Source organism: Urocitellus parryii, chromosome 8, assembly GCF_045843805.1.
Source record: "Urocitellus parryii isolate mUroPar1 chromosome 8, mUroPar1.hap1, whole genome shotgun sequence".
Taxonomy (NCBI): Eukaryota; Metazoa; Chordata; class Mammalia; order Rodentia; family Sciuridae; genus Urocitellus; species Urocitellus parryii.
The window spans coordinates 50480097-50495562 of record NC_135538.1 but is presented as its reverse complement, the minus strand read 5'-3'; the positions used below and the strand labels follow the sequence as shown (position 1 = coordinate 50495562).

The window sequence follows — 15466 nt, the reverse complement described above, 5'->3', positions numbered from 1 at the left end:
GTCACGCTGCTGCCGCAAGTCGTTGCCGTCGCAAGTCGCTACCGTAGCTAAACACTTCTTTAGGTTTGGGAAATCGGAGGGCGGTCGGTCAGAAGGTCGCGCAAGCGCACTTGCATCTCACCGTTACCATAGCGACCAGACCGCAGATCCTCGCTGCCTTGTCAACATCTTTGAGTGTCGGCAGCTCCGGAGGCCGGGGTAACTGACGGATAACCAGGATTTGGAGTGGTATTTTAAATATGTGTCGTTAAACTGTGCGTGGGCTATCAGAGGCTTAGTCTTAGTCCCCAGTCTCAATATGTGGGCAGTGGGTCAAATTCCGTTTACTCAGATTCCACGGGACGCTCCCTTTAGCGTGGCGATCCGACAAACCCTTTGTTCTAATAGAAAACGAGCACTGTCGAGGAGGACAAAGAAATCCCGGACGGATACACAGTGCCAGGTCTCAACCGAAAATAAGTACACTTAGACACAAAGGACAAAGCTAAGTTCAGAGACCCAACCAGTATTTGTCGAGCGCTGTATACTCTTAACATTAATTTCTAGGCCCCCTGGAGGACTCAAAAGGAGTTAAGACAGATCTAGCGCCAACAAGCTTACAGTCAATTGAAGACACGGGCAGGAAATACTCGAAATAATATTGGTGGCGCCAACAATAAGTGCATTCGTTGGGCAAGGGTGCAGCCAGGTAAATAGAAGTCTGATGGAAGAGATGGGATTAAAGTATTTGATCTAAGTACAATGTTTAGATGGGATAGAGGAGGAAAAAATGAAAAATCATGCATTAGTGAAAGGCCAACTCATTAAAATTGTCAAATATTAAAAAATGCCAAAATTTTTTTATCAAATTAGATCAAATTTCAATAAATAACTCAAGCACTTCAAATGAAATTAACTTTTTACACAGAAATCCTGAGAAACTACAGAAACCTTCTTCATTTAATAAAAAATTATGTGACATTGATGTGTGGTAATATGAGCCATACTATTCAATTATTTCTAACACCATATTCCTGCATCAAGACTAATAATATTTATATATTTTTCTGATAGCTGATAAATTTTTTGTTGAAATGGGTTGGTTATGTGGCTGAGGCTTTCCCATATTTGTGTTTTTCACCTTAATATTTAAATATCTTGTAATAATCAGCACCTTTAATCAATAAATTTTTGTAATTACTAGATTTAATTTTAAATTCTTATTGGTAAGCTTGGAGTCAGGGTGGAGATGCAGTGTGTCACTTCAGTTCTTAATGCTGAAGTCCCAAAGTTTGGGGCTTTCTAAATTTGGAAAACATGAACAAATTTTGTAGGTAGTGATGTGAATAGGTTTGTATTGATGAGTTATGGTGCCAGTTCATCTGGTATTCTGGCTTTTGCCCAGAGGTACCCCTATTACAACTCCTGGAGTCATTATTCTCCAGAAAATGCACATGGGAAAGAAGTTAAATTAAGAAAGTACTAACAAATCTCATTGATAACTTTGATCTGGAGGGAATCAGATGATTCTACTTACGAGTCAAACAACCTTCCATACCTCAATATAGGCAAATCCAGATTGGTCAAGGTAAGAAAAGCTGAACAACAGGCCATACACTGTCCTTTAAGTAAAAAAAAAAGTGTTTCTTTTTTTCTTTTTTTTTTGCCTGAAGCCACTGAGATTTTTTAGTGCAGTAGGCTTGGAGAGATAATTGACTAACACAGAGAGAAAATAGATTGGACATTTCACATGCTAAATATGAACAAGCCAAAAAAATCATTGAGAGTCATGCACACTGTTACTATAAAAGGAAGTAGGATAGCATACAAAATATGGATAAAATACATGGTCTGGAATAAAAGCTAACCTAAGGGGATAAAAGAAAATTTATCATATATACTCTGTGCTATAGAAGAACTTAATCAAAAGAATATGAATATAATAAAATAGGAACTTGAAGACAAGATGCTAAAATAATATACTGAGAAATAAGCTCTCTGAGAGCTGACTGAGCCTTGCCTTCTTTGTTTACTACTATACCAGTAGTTCTAAGAACCTTGCCTAGTATACAGTAGATAGTAAATATATATTTAATGAAAAATGAAATAAAATGGAGTTAAAGAACTGAGAAAGTTGAAGACCAAAACACACACCTTCAGGACTAATGAATAGTTAAAAAGTGTGAAGTAGCTTCTCTCTCTCTCTCTCTCTCTCTCTCTCTCTCTCTCTATATATATATATATATATATATATATATACACACACACACACACACATATACACATATATATGATATATGAATATATATAAAAATATCATAATATATATTTATATATAAATATAAATATATATTTTTGGTATTAAAGATTGAGCCCAGGGGCACTTAACTACTGAGCCACATCCCTAGTCCTTTTTGTTTTTTGGTTTGAAATGTGGTCTTGTTAAGTTGCTTATGGCCTCACTAAGTTGCTGCAGGTGGCTTTGAACTTGTGATCCTCCTGCTTCAGCCTCCTGAGCTGCATCACATTAAAGGACTAATGAATAATTTTTAAAAGTGTGAAGTAGCTTCCATATATTAGCTGTTGCAAATAATGCTTCAAAGAACACAAAAGTGTAGATATTGTTTCAACAAACTGATTTAAATTCCTTTGGATATTCAGTAGTTCCTCCCTTATCTGTGGATGCCTGATAGTTTATTACTATCTTTGTAGAAGTAATAAACTCTGAATATGCTATATTTTCTATACATGCATACTTATAGTTTCTGTAAGTGAAGCAAATAAGAAGTCAACAATTATTAGTAGTATAATAAGGTAGAATTTTTATAACACAATGCTGTAATAAAAGTGCCATATCATATATCATGTGCTTTAGGGCCATTAATAAATAAAATGATTAATAAATAAAATGCTTGAACACAAGCACTGTGACACCACAATAGTTGGATCTTATAACTGACAGCTACTAAGTGACCAATAGGTGGTTACCATATACATTGTGGAGGATATATTGGACAAACTGGTAATTCATGGGCAGGATGGAGCAGGACAGTATAAGATTTCATCATGCAACTCAGAAAGTGCAATTTAAAACTTAATGAATTGTCTCTTTCTGGAATTTTCCATGTAATATTTTTGGATTATATTTAACTGCAGATAACAAACTGTGAAAAGTAAATTCACAAATGAAGGGGAGACTACCGAATACCCAGAAGGGGGACTTCTGGATCATATAGTAGTTTTATTGTTAGTTTTTTGAGGAACTTCCATATTGTTTATCATATTGACTATATTAATTTGTATTCCCACCAACACTGTACAAGGATTCCCTTTTCTCTGTGTCCTTTGCCAGAACTTGGTATCTTTGGGCTTTTTGGTAATAGTCCTTCTAAAGAGTGTGAGGTGATACATCTCATTGTGGTTTTAATTTACATATCTCTGATGGTTAGTGATGTTGGCTATCTTTTCATATATCTGTTCACTGTTTTTATACCTTCTTTTGAGAAATGTCTTTTCAATAACTTTCCCACTTTCAAATTACACTAAGTGTTTACTCTTTATTAAGTTATTTAATAATATATTTTAGATATTGGTCTCTTATCAGATGTATGGCTTGCAAATATTTTCTACCCATCTGTGGGATGTCTGTTTACTCTTTTAAGTATTTCCTTGATTTTGCAGAGGCTTTTGATTTGATGAAGTCTCACTTATCTATTTTTGCTTTTTTTGATTAGGTATTTGGAGTCCCATCCAAGAAATCATTGCTCAGACCAATGTTGTGGAGCTTTCCCAAGTTTTATTCTAGTGGTCTTATAATTTCAGATCTTATTTTTAAATATTTAATTTACTTTCAGCTGACTTTTGTATGTGATATGAGAAGAATTTCTGGTTTTTATGGCAGAGACAAAGACAGATCAAGAAAGTTTTGCACTGGCAGCTAATAATCACTAATAATTTATTGGCCAAAACTAGTTATGTGGACTCAAAATAATCATAAGGTACAAGGAATTGCAATTCCTGAAATTCATAAATTCAGAAATATTTGATGAACGTTTGTTAGTACTGTATAAACATACTCAAACCTGCAGCATCTGTGGTAGGCAATTTCTAAGATGACACCCAATGATCTCCTTCTCCTATTCTCCTATTCACTCCTGGAGACTGGGATACACATAGCAACTCCTTTCCTGATGAATAGAGAATACAGCCTGATGGTACCTTGAATTGAGAAAAAATTGAGAATTCTGGGGGACTAAGACAATTGAAATTTGCAAAGCAGAATGCCAGAGAGGAGATAGAGTATAGAAAAAGAAAGTTCTGGAGATCTTTGAGGGGATGCTCATGAATACTGATTAGTGCATGCATATGTAAAAGCTATCTAAGACAGAGGGTAAAGCCCCTGGAAATAAGCATACAAAACAATTCATAGGGGCCACATAGAGCTGATTCTAATTATTCACATTCCAGATATCTTAAGTGAAGAGCTCTTATAATCCATGAAACATTTAGTTGAGTTCTCAGAATGATAGTAGAGACAAACTGGTTCTAAATGAAAGGCTGTTTTAATCTAGCCTTAGCAAGCATAAAACCAAGCTTCCAAAGGCCCAGCTGTTTCTAAATAACTATGTCCCAGACCAAAATTCAAAAGTACTTAGAGGACTAAAAATAAAATTATTCAGTAATGTGAATTCACAATGTCTGGCATTCAAATAAACATTTCTGTGTATGCAAAGACCAGTCCCATGACGAGAAGAAAAATCAGTTAAAAACACACCAGGAAGTGCACAAATGAAAGAATTAGTAAACAAGGACATTAAAGCAACAGTTATAAATATACAGCATATGTTCAAGAAAGCAGAGTAAGCATGAGAACATTAGGAAGAGATAAAAAACTCCAAAAGAAAACCAACCAAACAAACAAAATCCAAACTGGAAGAAAAGTACAATATTTAGGTGAAAAAATGCAGATTAGACATTGCAAAGGAAAGAAGTAATGAATTTGAAAACATAGCAATAGAAACTCTCCAAAACAAAGAGGTTTTTTTTTTTTTTCCTAAAAAAGAAGGGTCAATGAGCTGTGGTATAACTTCAAACAGCTTAAGATACATGCATTTGAGGTCTAGAAGGAGGGAACAAAGAGTATTTGAAAAATCATGGCTGTGAAATTTCCAAATGTGATAAAAATGATGGACCCACAAATATAAGAAGAAACAAGAAGAAAACTACACCTAGCACATTATAATCCAATTGCTTAATATTGGTGAATGAAGAATGAACATAGAAGTCAGAGAGAAAAGACACATTCATAGAGGAGAAAAACTGATAGCAGATTTCTTTAAAAAACAATGCAAGCCAGAAAACAGTGGAACAAAATGTGGAAAATACTTAAAAATTTCAATTTAGGCTGGGGATACAGCTCAGAGGTAGAGTTGCTTGCTTACCATGTACAATGCTGTGGATTCAATCCTCAGCACTGGAAAAAAATTTCTATACCCAGAGAAAATATTGTTCAAGAATGAAAATGAAATAAATAAAAAAGCTCCATGAATTATCACCAGAAGATCAGCACTGTTTAATGAAAATCTTCAGGCAAAAGAGAAATGATGTCAGGTGAAAATGTGGATGTACACAAAAGGTACAAAGCACATTGAAAATACAAATACATATGTAAATGTAAAAAGCCTTCTTTTAAAAAATCTCCTTAAAATATAATTAAAGAAAACTAAAATATTATAGTAATCATAATAGTAAAATAAATAACAATAAAATACATAGCAAAAGAGGGGAAATAGAATATCATATAATCAAGTTCTTTTAGTATACATGAAATGTTATAATTTTATTTCAAGACAGAAGGTCAGAAGTTAAAAGATATGATACTATAAACTCTGAAGAAACCAAAACCAAAATACAAGGATGTATAAAAATAAACAAATGACAGCAAAAAAATCAATTCATAAAGTATACTAAGTTCATCCAAAATACAAAATTTTAATAAAGGGGGAGCAGCAGAGAACTGGTAAAAGGCAAATAGCAATATGGCATGTTTAAATTCAAATTTTTTTACTACATTCAATATAAATAATCCAAACACCTTTGTTTATCACTGAGTGGATAAAATAAGCAAGACTCAACTATATACTATTTACAAGAAAACCCCACTTAGAATATGAAAATAAAACAGGTTAAAAATAAAATAGGAAAAGACATATCATGCTAACATTAACCAATAGAAAGAAGCTATTTGAATTTCATGCAAAGTAAATTCAGAGCAAAGAATATTATCAGGGATTAACAAAGATATTTTATAATGATAAAGGTTTAATTTTGCCAAAAGAACATAACAATACTATGTTTTTATACATATAACAACAAATGAAACAAAATCTGGCAGAATTGAAAAATATGAATTCACCATTATAGTTGGAGATTTCAATGCCCCTATTTCAACAGAGAACAATTATAAAGAAGACTATAGAAGAATTGAACAACTTTGTCAACCAATTACCTGCATAGAACACTTCACCTAACAGCAAAAGACACATCCTTTTCTAGTATAAATGGAACACTTACAACAATAGTGCATATCTGGCCATGAAAACAATTCTCAGTTTTAAAAGATTCAAATCAAGCAAAGAATGTTTGTTCTGTGACTAAACTGGAATAAGTAACAGAAAAGTAGAATATTCCCAACTGTTTGAAAACTAAACAATACAATTGTAAATAACTCAGAACAAAGATGAAAGCATTTAAAATTATTCGTAGTATGTATTTTTTCAAAAGGAAACATTTTAACAATTAAAGTAGAAAATTTCAAAATTTGTAGAATGTAGGTAAAGTAGTGCTTTAATGGAAAGTTATGAAATTAAATGATTATATTAGAAAAGAAAAAAGTCCCAAATCAGTGACTAAGCTTACACCTTCAGAAACTAGAAAAAGAAAAATTTATCCCAAAGTAAATAGAAGAAAGTAAATAGTAGAGTAGAAAATCAGATATATTAGAAAACAAAAATTAATAAAGAAAAACAAATACAACTGCCACATGTGTACTGAGAAATTAAAATCCTTCAGCAGTCTCCTTTGCTTTAAAATCTTTGAGTTTATGCTCCTGCATGGTTTGGGCTGTACTTATCTCTTGGACCATATCTCTTTTTTGTTTTCTATGCTGTGCTTTTGCCACCTTTCAAATATTTTATTGTCTTATTAGCATGTGACCTTTGCACACAGTTTCCTCTGTTTTCCCCCTCCCTGTCTCAGTGTCTTTGACTCCTACCCTTTTCCTCCTTGTTAATGCCTACTCATCCTTTAGATTTAGATTTGATATTCTAGTCTAGAAATATCCTACCCTAATAGATAACTTCACTAGAGCAGAATACGTGTTTGTTTTTGCTCAGTCAGTCTTTTATCCTGAATGTTTAACTCATGCAGAGCTCATGGTGGATTTTTAGAAAATATTTGCTGAATGAAGTGTAATCATAGTTCTATTTTCTTAGGATATGAAAGTTCAAACATTATTCCTTTTTGACATCTCATTAATTAATATCCCAATAATCAAAAAGAATTTTTGGGCTTATGATAGTTAAGAGAGATTATTTAAGAGATTTCATAATCTTTTTGTATCTCTCTTTTATACTTCATTTATTTACTCATTGCTTTGTAAAGATTCTTTTTTTTTTTATTTTGTATCAGGGATTGAACCCAGGAGTGCTTAACCCAGTCCCCCTCACCCCTTTTAAATAAATATATATATATATTTAAATTTAGAGACAGGGTCTCGCTAAGTTGCTTAAGGTCTTGCTCGGTTTCTGGCTTCGAAATCCTCCTACCTCAGCTGGCTGAGCCACTGTGATTACAGGCATTCACCACTGTGTTGAGCTGTGAAGATCTTCTATAGAGTCTAATTCATTTTGTCTTTTGATGTTACTCAAGTACTGTAAAGTTTGATCATTAGGACTACTATTTGGTTTGGTTTCACTGTATCCATGAATGAAATGTGGCATAATTTATACCAAATGATCAACTAGCTCATTTAATTAAAAGTAGTTTAATTTAGTTAAGATAATGGTAAATTAGAGGGATTAAATATGTGTAAAGGAGATTATTTTACTTTGTATTTATAATACCATTTCCATATAAACTTTTGGTGATTTGCTCAGAATTACAGAGCTAACATGGTGTTAAAATTCATACCTAATTCTGATGTCAAAATCTATCATTTTCCACTGCTACCTTCTCTCCATCATGTAAACTGTTGAAAAAATTTGCCATCCTAAAGAACAAATGTTTAAGTTCTAATGATGCATTAGCTAACAATGGCCAGCAATTATTTCAGTTTGTCTGACTGTGACACAGTGGGTTAAACTAGATTTCTCCAAACAAAAATTGTGATCAACTCATTCACAGATAACACCCTAGTAAGAAAAAAGAAGGTAGAGGTAAGATTTTATCTAATTATTATATAAAATACTAGTTTTTATAACATAATGAATTCATAGCAGTGGGAACTTAGTTTACTATGTAGGTAATAAGATTTTCATCAAATTTCACTAGCATTTAGTAGTTTAATGATTACCAATGACAATTGAAAAATTATTAACTGAAGAGTAATTTTCTGCCGTAAGTGTTAAACTTAAGCATTACGGAGTAGGGCAGACTCTCAGTGAAGTAAGCTATTAAGCTGTTGATATAGAAGCGGAGAACTAGTTGGGAGAGGGAGAACAATTCAGAGAAATGCAAAGATGTGATCAGCAAAGAAGAAACTCAGTAACAAGGAAACAGAATAACAAGGACAGAATAAGATGTGTTCTTCCTTTTGGGGTTGTTATTATTTCTTCCATTTTGGAATTAGGATCTCTTGAAAAAACAAGAGGTAGTCCAGAGATTAGAGAGATAGTCCAGAGTATAATGAATATTCCCATTTAAGAGCTATAGAGAAATTTGGTTTGGGTTTGAGAGTGTTAGAGTAGGATGAGGATATAGATTGGATGATTTGTGTTTTTAGTTAAGCCTGGGAGATAAAGAGAATGAGGAAATGGGATTAGTGAGAAGAATCACACGTGATTTTGTGCAGGTCAATTAGATTGTAGCTCTTCATTTGTAGGTCAGAATGTTTAATATTGTTGGAAAATAAGGCCCTGACAAGAAGAATAAAGCTACACCCTCCCCCACCGAATTGCTTAAATTTTATTCAAGTTTCATCTTGTTGCTAGAGTTATTGAGACATTTGATCTTTAGCAGGTGGGAAACTATGTGAAAGAATCTTCTGATGTCATAATTTCTGGGTGTCGCTGGAACATTTGATCATCATTCCTTCGGCAATTCTAGCTTTCTATGGAAGGTCAGTAGAAGCAATTGATTTATTCACCTCTACCGGAATCAGACTCGGCCTATTTTGGTAAGTATATATTTCCTTGATCAAGTTAGCTAAAACTTAATACTTAGATAGAAAGACTAAACCATAGAGTTAACTATGGTTTTACTAAATAATTATTGAGCAAAACATTTTTTTTCATGATATTGACACAGTCTATAAAAATCATTGTATAATATTCAAATTCTTAAACCTTAATAATTTAGTTTTATTGTATCACCAATAAACATTTACTTATTAGGCATAGAATGCTAGGCATTGAAACAGTTTTAAGACATTTTTTATTTTTCCTGTCCTCTGTGGGCTAATAGTTGAAGACATGTAAATTTATTCAAGAACTGTTATGGTTATTAGAGTGGTGACAAAGATAGACATAGAATGGGGGATACTAAACAAAACATTTATAAACTACTAGTGTAGTGTTTCTGAACAGGGAGAAATTTTTCCTCTCTCCCTTACCAGGGGACACTCAGCAATATCTGGAGACTGTCTCAGTTGGGAGAAAGATGCTGTTGGCATCTAGTGGGTAAATGCTGCAGAATATTATACAATGTACAGGAAAGTCTGCCTTCCCCAACTCAGAATCATCTGGTCCTAAATGACAATGGTATCATGTTTTTGAGAAACTCTGAATTAGAATGATGGTCACTGTTACAAAACAGAAATAAAGGTGTTATGAAAACTTGGATGATGAGGGTTTTGACAGGTTTCTCTAAGAAACTGAAGTGTAATAGTGAGTAAGTTGGCCCTAGCAAGTGAAGGGTGGTAACAATGGATGGGGAAAGAGTTCCAAGCAAAGACAACAATAGACAGTTTATTCGTATGTGTGTGTGTGTGTGTGTGTGTGTGTGTATTCATCATATATCATATGGTATTCATTAATAAATATTTACTAATGTAAATTAATATATATTACTAATGCTCAGTGGCATCTGCTGAGTAATAAGTCAACATTTATTGAGCACTTAAGTGTTAGGCATTGTACTTTACACATATTATTTAATTTTCACTATTACCCTGGAAGTTGATAATGTTATTCACAACTTTTGAGAAACATAAATTAAGTACCTTGACTAAGATCACATAGTTGGAGAAGGCTAGACTAAGATTTGAACTCATATTAGTCCAACCTCTCAAGACCACTGTCTTAACTCTGCTGAATTGTAAATGTAGAGAAGCAAAGGTGGGGGGAATAAATGATCATAGGAAGAGAAAGAGTAGCTGAAGGTATCTTGGTGAGTGTGAAACTCAGAGGAAGAGAAGAGCAAGTGTAGATAGGTGGAGAGGTGTTAGAGATGGAGTAAGTTTGTTGATTACAACCACTGGAAGTCAAACTGACTTTTTTTTTTCCACACAGCAATAGTGGACTTGAAGTCTATTAATATTAACCATAGTCCAATTATGTTAACTAAAGGGAATAGGTTACTTTTATCACTTAGTGTGGCTGTCTTGTAATTGTTACAAGAATTAAAATTGTATGTAATGGATAATTGTGTAATATAGTATTTTACCTTTTTATAGATATTTTAAAATGTTACTTTCAGAATGTTTCTATGTATATAAACATATATATAGAATAATGTTAAACAATAAAGTTAATAATTTCAGATAACTCATTGAAGATAACTCCCTCCCTTATTATTTTAACTTTCTTGTCTAGGTTTTCAGTGAATTATGCCTTTTCGGTTTGGGACCCAACCAAGGAGGTTTCCAGTGGAAGGAGGAGATTCTTCAATTGGGCTAGAATCAGGGCTGAGCTCAAGTGCTGCCTGTAATGGGAAAGAGATGTCACCAAATAGGTAAAGTCTTCTTGTCCTGACAACTGAAGAAATATGTATTCTCTATCATCAATACATATTCAATGTTAGCAAGAAAAACCCCAGGAATTCAAACACTGCTGTTATTAAATTAGTGTTAAGAGAGCCCATTTAAAAAAAAACATAGAGTTTGTATTTCATATCTCTGTAATTCTTTCTCTTTTTGGTAAATTTTCAGCTGCTTGTTTTATTGATAGTTTTCAAGATTAGAGAATGCTCAATTAAATAAACCTTTAGTGTTATTATATGTTGGGCACCGTGGTAGGCATAAGGCTACAAATAGAAAAAAGACAGATCTCAGATTTAGTGTCACTTTAATTAGACACTGTCTTTGGCAGCAAGAGTGTTATAACAGAATAGAGGACACAGAGACCAATCCACAAAATTACAACTACCTTATATTAGAAAAAGGTGCTAAAAGCATGTAATGGAGAAAGGATAACATCTTCAATAAATGGTGCTGGGAGAACTGGAAATCCATATGCAACAAAATGAAATTTAAACCCTTTCTCTCACCATGCACAAAAGTTAACTCAAAAATGGATCAAGGAGCTAGGAATCAAACCAGAAACTCTGCGTCTAATGGAAGAAAAAGTTGGCTCTAATCTCCATCTCGTGGGGTCAGGCTCCAAATTCCTTAATAGGACACCTATAGCACAAGAGTTAAAATCAAGAATCAACAAATGGGACGTATTCAAACTAAAAAATTTTTTCTCAGCAAGAGAAACAATAAGAGAAGTAAATAGGGAGCCTACATCCTGGTAACAAATTTTTACCCCTCACACTTCAGATAGAGCCCTAATCTCCAGAGTATACAAAGAACTCAAAAAATTAAACAACAAGAAAACAAATAACCCACTCAACAAATGGGCCAAGGATCTGAACAGACACTTCTCAGAGGAGGATATACAATCAGTCAACAAATACACGAAAAAATGCTCACCATCTCTAGCAGTCAGAGAAATTCAAATTAAAACCACTCTAAGATACCATCTCACTCCAGTAAGAATGGCAGCCATTATGAAGTCAAACAATAACAAGTGCTGGTGAGGATGTGAGGAAAAGGGTACACTTGTACATTGCTGATGGGACTGCAAATTGGTGTGGCCAATTTGGAAAGCAGTATGGAGATTCCTTGGAAAGCTGGGAATGGAACCACCATTCGACCCAGCTATTCCCCTTCTCAGACTATTCCCAAAAGACCTAAAAAGAGAATACTACAGGGATACAGCTACATCAATGTTCATAGCAGCACAATTCACAATAGCTAGACTGTGGAACCAACCTAGATGTCCTTCAATAGATGAATGGATAAAAAAAGTGGCATTTATACACAATGGAATATTACTCAGCACTAAAAAATAACAAAATCATGGCATTTGCAGGGAAATGGATGGCATTAGAGCAGATTATGCTAAGTGAAGTTAGCCAATCCCTGAAAAACAAATGCCAAATGTCTTCTTTGATATAAGGGGGGCGACTCAAAACAGAACAGGGAGGAAGAGCATGAGAAGAAGATTACCATTAAACAGGGATGAGAGATGGGAGGGAATGGGAGAGAGAAGGGGAATTGCATGGAAGATGAAAGGAGACCCTCATTGTTATACAAAATTACATATAAGACGGTGTGAGGGGGAAGGAAAAAAAAGAGAGAAATGTGTTACAGTAGATGGGATAGGAGAGGTGATGGGAGGGGAGAGGAGGGAAGCGGGGAGATAGGAAGGGGATAGGAAGGGCAGCAGAATACAACAGACACTAGTATTGCAGTATGTATAAACATTGCTGTATAACCAATGTGATCCTGCAATCTGTACACATGGGAAAATAAGAATTCATACCCCATTTGAATCAAATGTATGATATATGATATGTCAAGATCATTGTAATGTTTTGAGCAACTAATTAAAAAAAAGATCATCTTCAGAAAAAAAGACTATGAAAAAAATCATTTTTGCAAAGTTTCAAAAAAAAACCCCTACAAATAAATTGGATTTGTTACACTCTTGCTGTTTTCTGTAGCAAAGCAGTAAATACTATATTGTTAGGTTTCTCATGGTTTAGAGATTTGGGGGTCACAAATTTAATATTAATAAGGTAGTTTTCAAGGATGTAATTGGCTACTTTGAAAGTTTTGAGCTTTTCTTTAGAAGTGTTCAAGGCTGAGTATTTGGTGGGAATGTAGGAAAGGAAATTCAGACACTACATGCATTTTTTAAGTGACATTTAAGACCTATTTTAAACCTGAGATTCCATCAACATTTGATTATATGTGGATTATTTTGTTCAATTTTTTAATAAATATTCTAGATTTGAAATCATCCAACTAAAATGATTCTTTTTTTATACATATAAAACTACAATTTAATGGGCTTCAACTAATGTCTATACTCATGAAACCATTTCCATCAAGACAACAATTTCCATCACTTCCAAAAGTTCCCTCATACCCCTTAATAATCCATCTTCCCTGAGCCCTCATGTCCATTGGTCTACCTTTGCCACTACATATTCTTTTGCATTTTCTAGAATTTATAGGAATGGAATCTACACTATGCATTCTTTTTTTTTTGAGGAGCACAAAAGATTTTGAAATTCATCCATTCAATCAATATTTTGCTCTGTTAATTGCTAAGTAGGATTACATTGCATAGATGTAGCACAATTTGTTATCTATTTACTTGTTGATAGACATTTAGAACAAATTAAAAAAACATACAGGCAAGTCACTGACTGGGAAAAAATATTCAGACAATGGACTTGTACTCTAAATGTATAGAGAACTCTTACATGTCAATAATATGAAGACAAACAATATATTTTATATAACGGGAAAAAATTGAACAGACATTTCAAAAAAGAAGATCTATGAGGGGCCAAAACACACATAAAAATGTTCTACATCATCACTCATCAGAGAATTATAAATGGAAACTATGATGAGATATCTCACTCCATATTCACCCGAAAAGCTCAAATTAAAAAGACTGACCATACCAAGTGTTGACAAGGATGCAGAGCAACTGGTAATCGTGTACACTTCTGGAGAAAATATCAAATGATATAAAAGTTTGGAAAAACAGTTTGGCAGCTTCCTCAAAAGCTAAACATAAACCTACCATATGACTCAGCCATTCTACACCTAAATAAACGAAAACATATGCCCACACAAAGGCTAGTGTATGAATGATCTGATTCTTAAGGTACGTTTATGAATGAATTGCCATGGTATTAACACTTAGGTTTATAACAGTGTATTTTAATTTGCCATTTAGCAATTCCTGCATACCCTTCAAAATAAAAATTTGGAGGGTTATTTTTATTATTTGTGAACTTTCAGTAATTAAATATTTGGCAACAGCCACAATTTCTTTGCTACATAAACCTAGAATGTTTGGCTCATTAATGCCTCTGTGTTATACTTATTCTGTACCATTCAAAGATTTCAAAGTGATTTAAAACAGTTGAATATATACTCAAACTTTGGTGCTCTAAAAATTTTCCTGTTTAGTATCTAATATTTACATGTTATTTGCTCTTTTATTCAGGCAACTCCGAAGATGCCCTGGAAGTCATTGCCTGACAATAACTGATGTTCCCATCACTGTCTATGCAACAATGCGAAAGCCACCTGCACAAAGCAGCAAGGAAATGCATCCTAAATAGCATCATTAAGTCTGTTGTTGAGGGTTGACTAGGTCAAGGGTAATGGGCCAAGATCATCTTATGATCTGGTAAACAAATAAAAGTGGTGGCACCGTTGGATGATGACAATAGTTGAACTATTTTATTTTAGTAAAAAGGAGAAATGTAACCATTAAAAAACACATAGTGATAAGTTATCAGTTATGTGTAACAGACAAGGCAGAATAATATTTAACAGTTAGAAGTGCCTTAGAGATCATCTTGGATGATTAATATTAATAATTCAAGATGAAACTTAATCTACCATGGTTATCAGTCAGATGGAGCCTATTTTATTTGTTTTTTTAAAATTATTTCAATCTCTGTTACAAATTTCTCTGATGAATTTCTTAATTGTTTCAAATACTTGAAGTCCCTGAACTTCTGTAAGGCATCTATTTTGAATTCTCTGTGAGGCAGTAATTCCATTTCCATATCTTCACGATCAGTCACTGGTACCTTATTCTGTCCATTTGACGCCATCATGTTTCCTTGGTTGATCCTGGCACTTTTGGCCATGAGTTGATATCTGCATACTGACATAGGTACCTAATTCACAGTTTGGGTGTGTTTGGGAGTTTCCATAAGTTTGTCCAGAGATTCAGGGCAAGTTGACTAA

General features: G+C 33.7%; 1 protein-coding gene across 4 annotated transcripts; it reads left to right on the top strand.

Annotated features, from left to right (window-relative positions):
• The first annotated feature begins 133 nt into the window (after positions 1 to 133).
• Positions 134 to 14916, top strand: Fam229b (family with sequence similarity 229 member B). 4 transcript variants are annotated; one of them, XM_026395079.1, is made up of 4 exons: positions 134 to 198; positions 9214 to 9373; positions 11010 to 11148; positions 14712 to 14916. In XM_026395079.1, the coding sequence occupies exons 3-4, from the start codon at positions 11024 to 11026 to the stop codon at positions 14827 to 14829; spliced, it is 243 nt and encodes an 80-aa protein (XP_026250864.1). In that variant the 5' UTR covers positions 134 to 198; positions 9214 to 9373; positions 11010 to 11023; the 3' UTR covers positions 14830 to 14916. The 4 variants fall into 4 exon arrangements, with proteins under 4 accessions (XP_026250864.1, XP_026250862.1, XP_026250863.1 ...); XM_026395077.1 differs by having other exon boundaries at positions 136 to 198; positions 9217 to 9373; XM_026395078.1 differs by having other exon boundaries at positions 139 to 228; positions 9217 to 9373.
• The last annotated feature ends 550 nt before the right edge of the window (positions 14917 to 15466 follow it).

Coding starts and splice junctions, on each gene's coding strand:
- Fam229b (XM_026395079.1), top strand. CDS start 11,024: ATGCCTTTTCGGTTTGGGACCCAACCAAGGAGGTTTCCAGTGGAAGGA. Junction 11,149..14,711: donor AAAGAGATGTCACCAAATAG/GTAAAGTCTTCT, acceptor TCTTTTATTCAG/GCAACTCCGAAGATGCCCTG.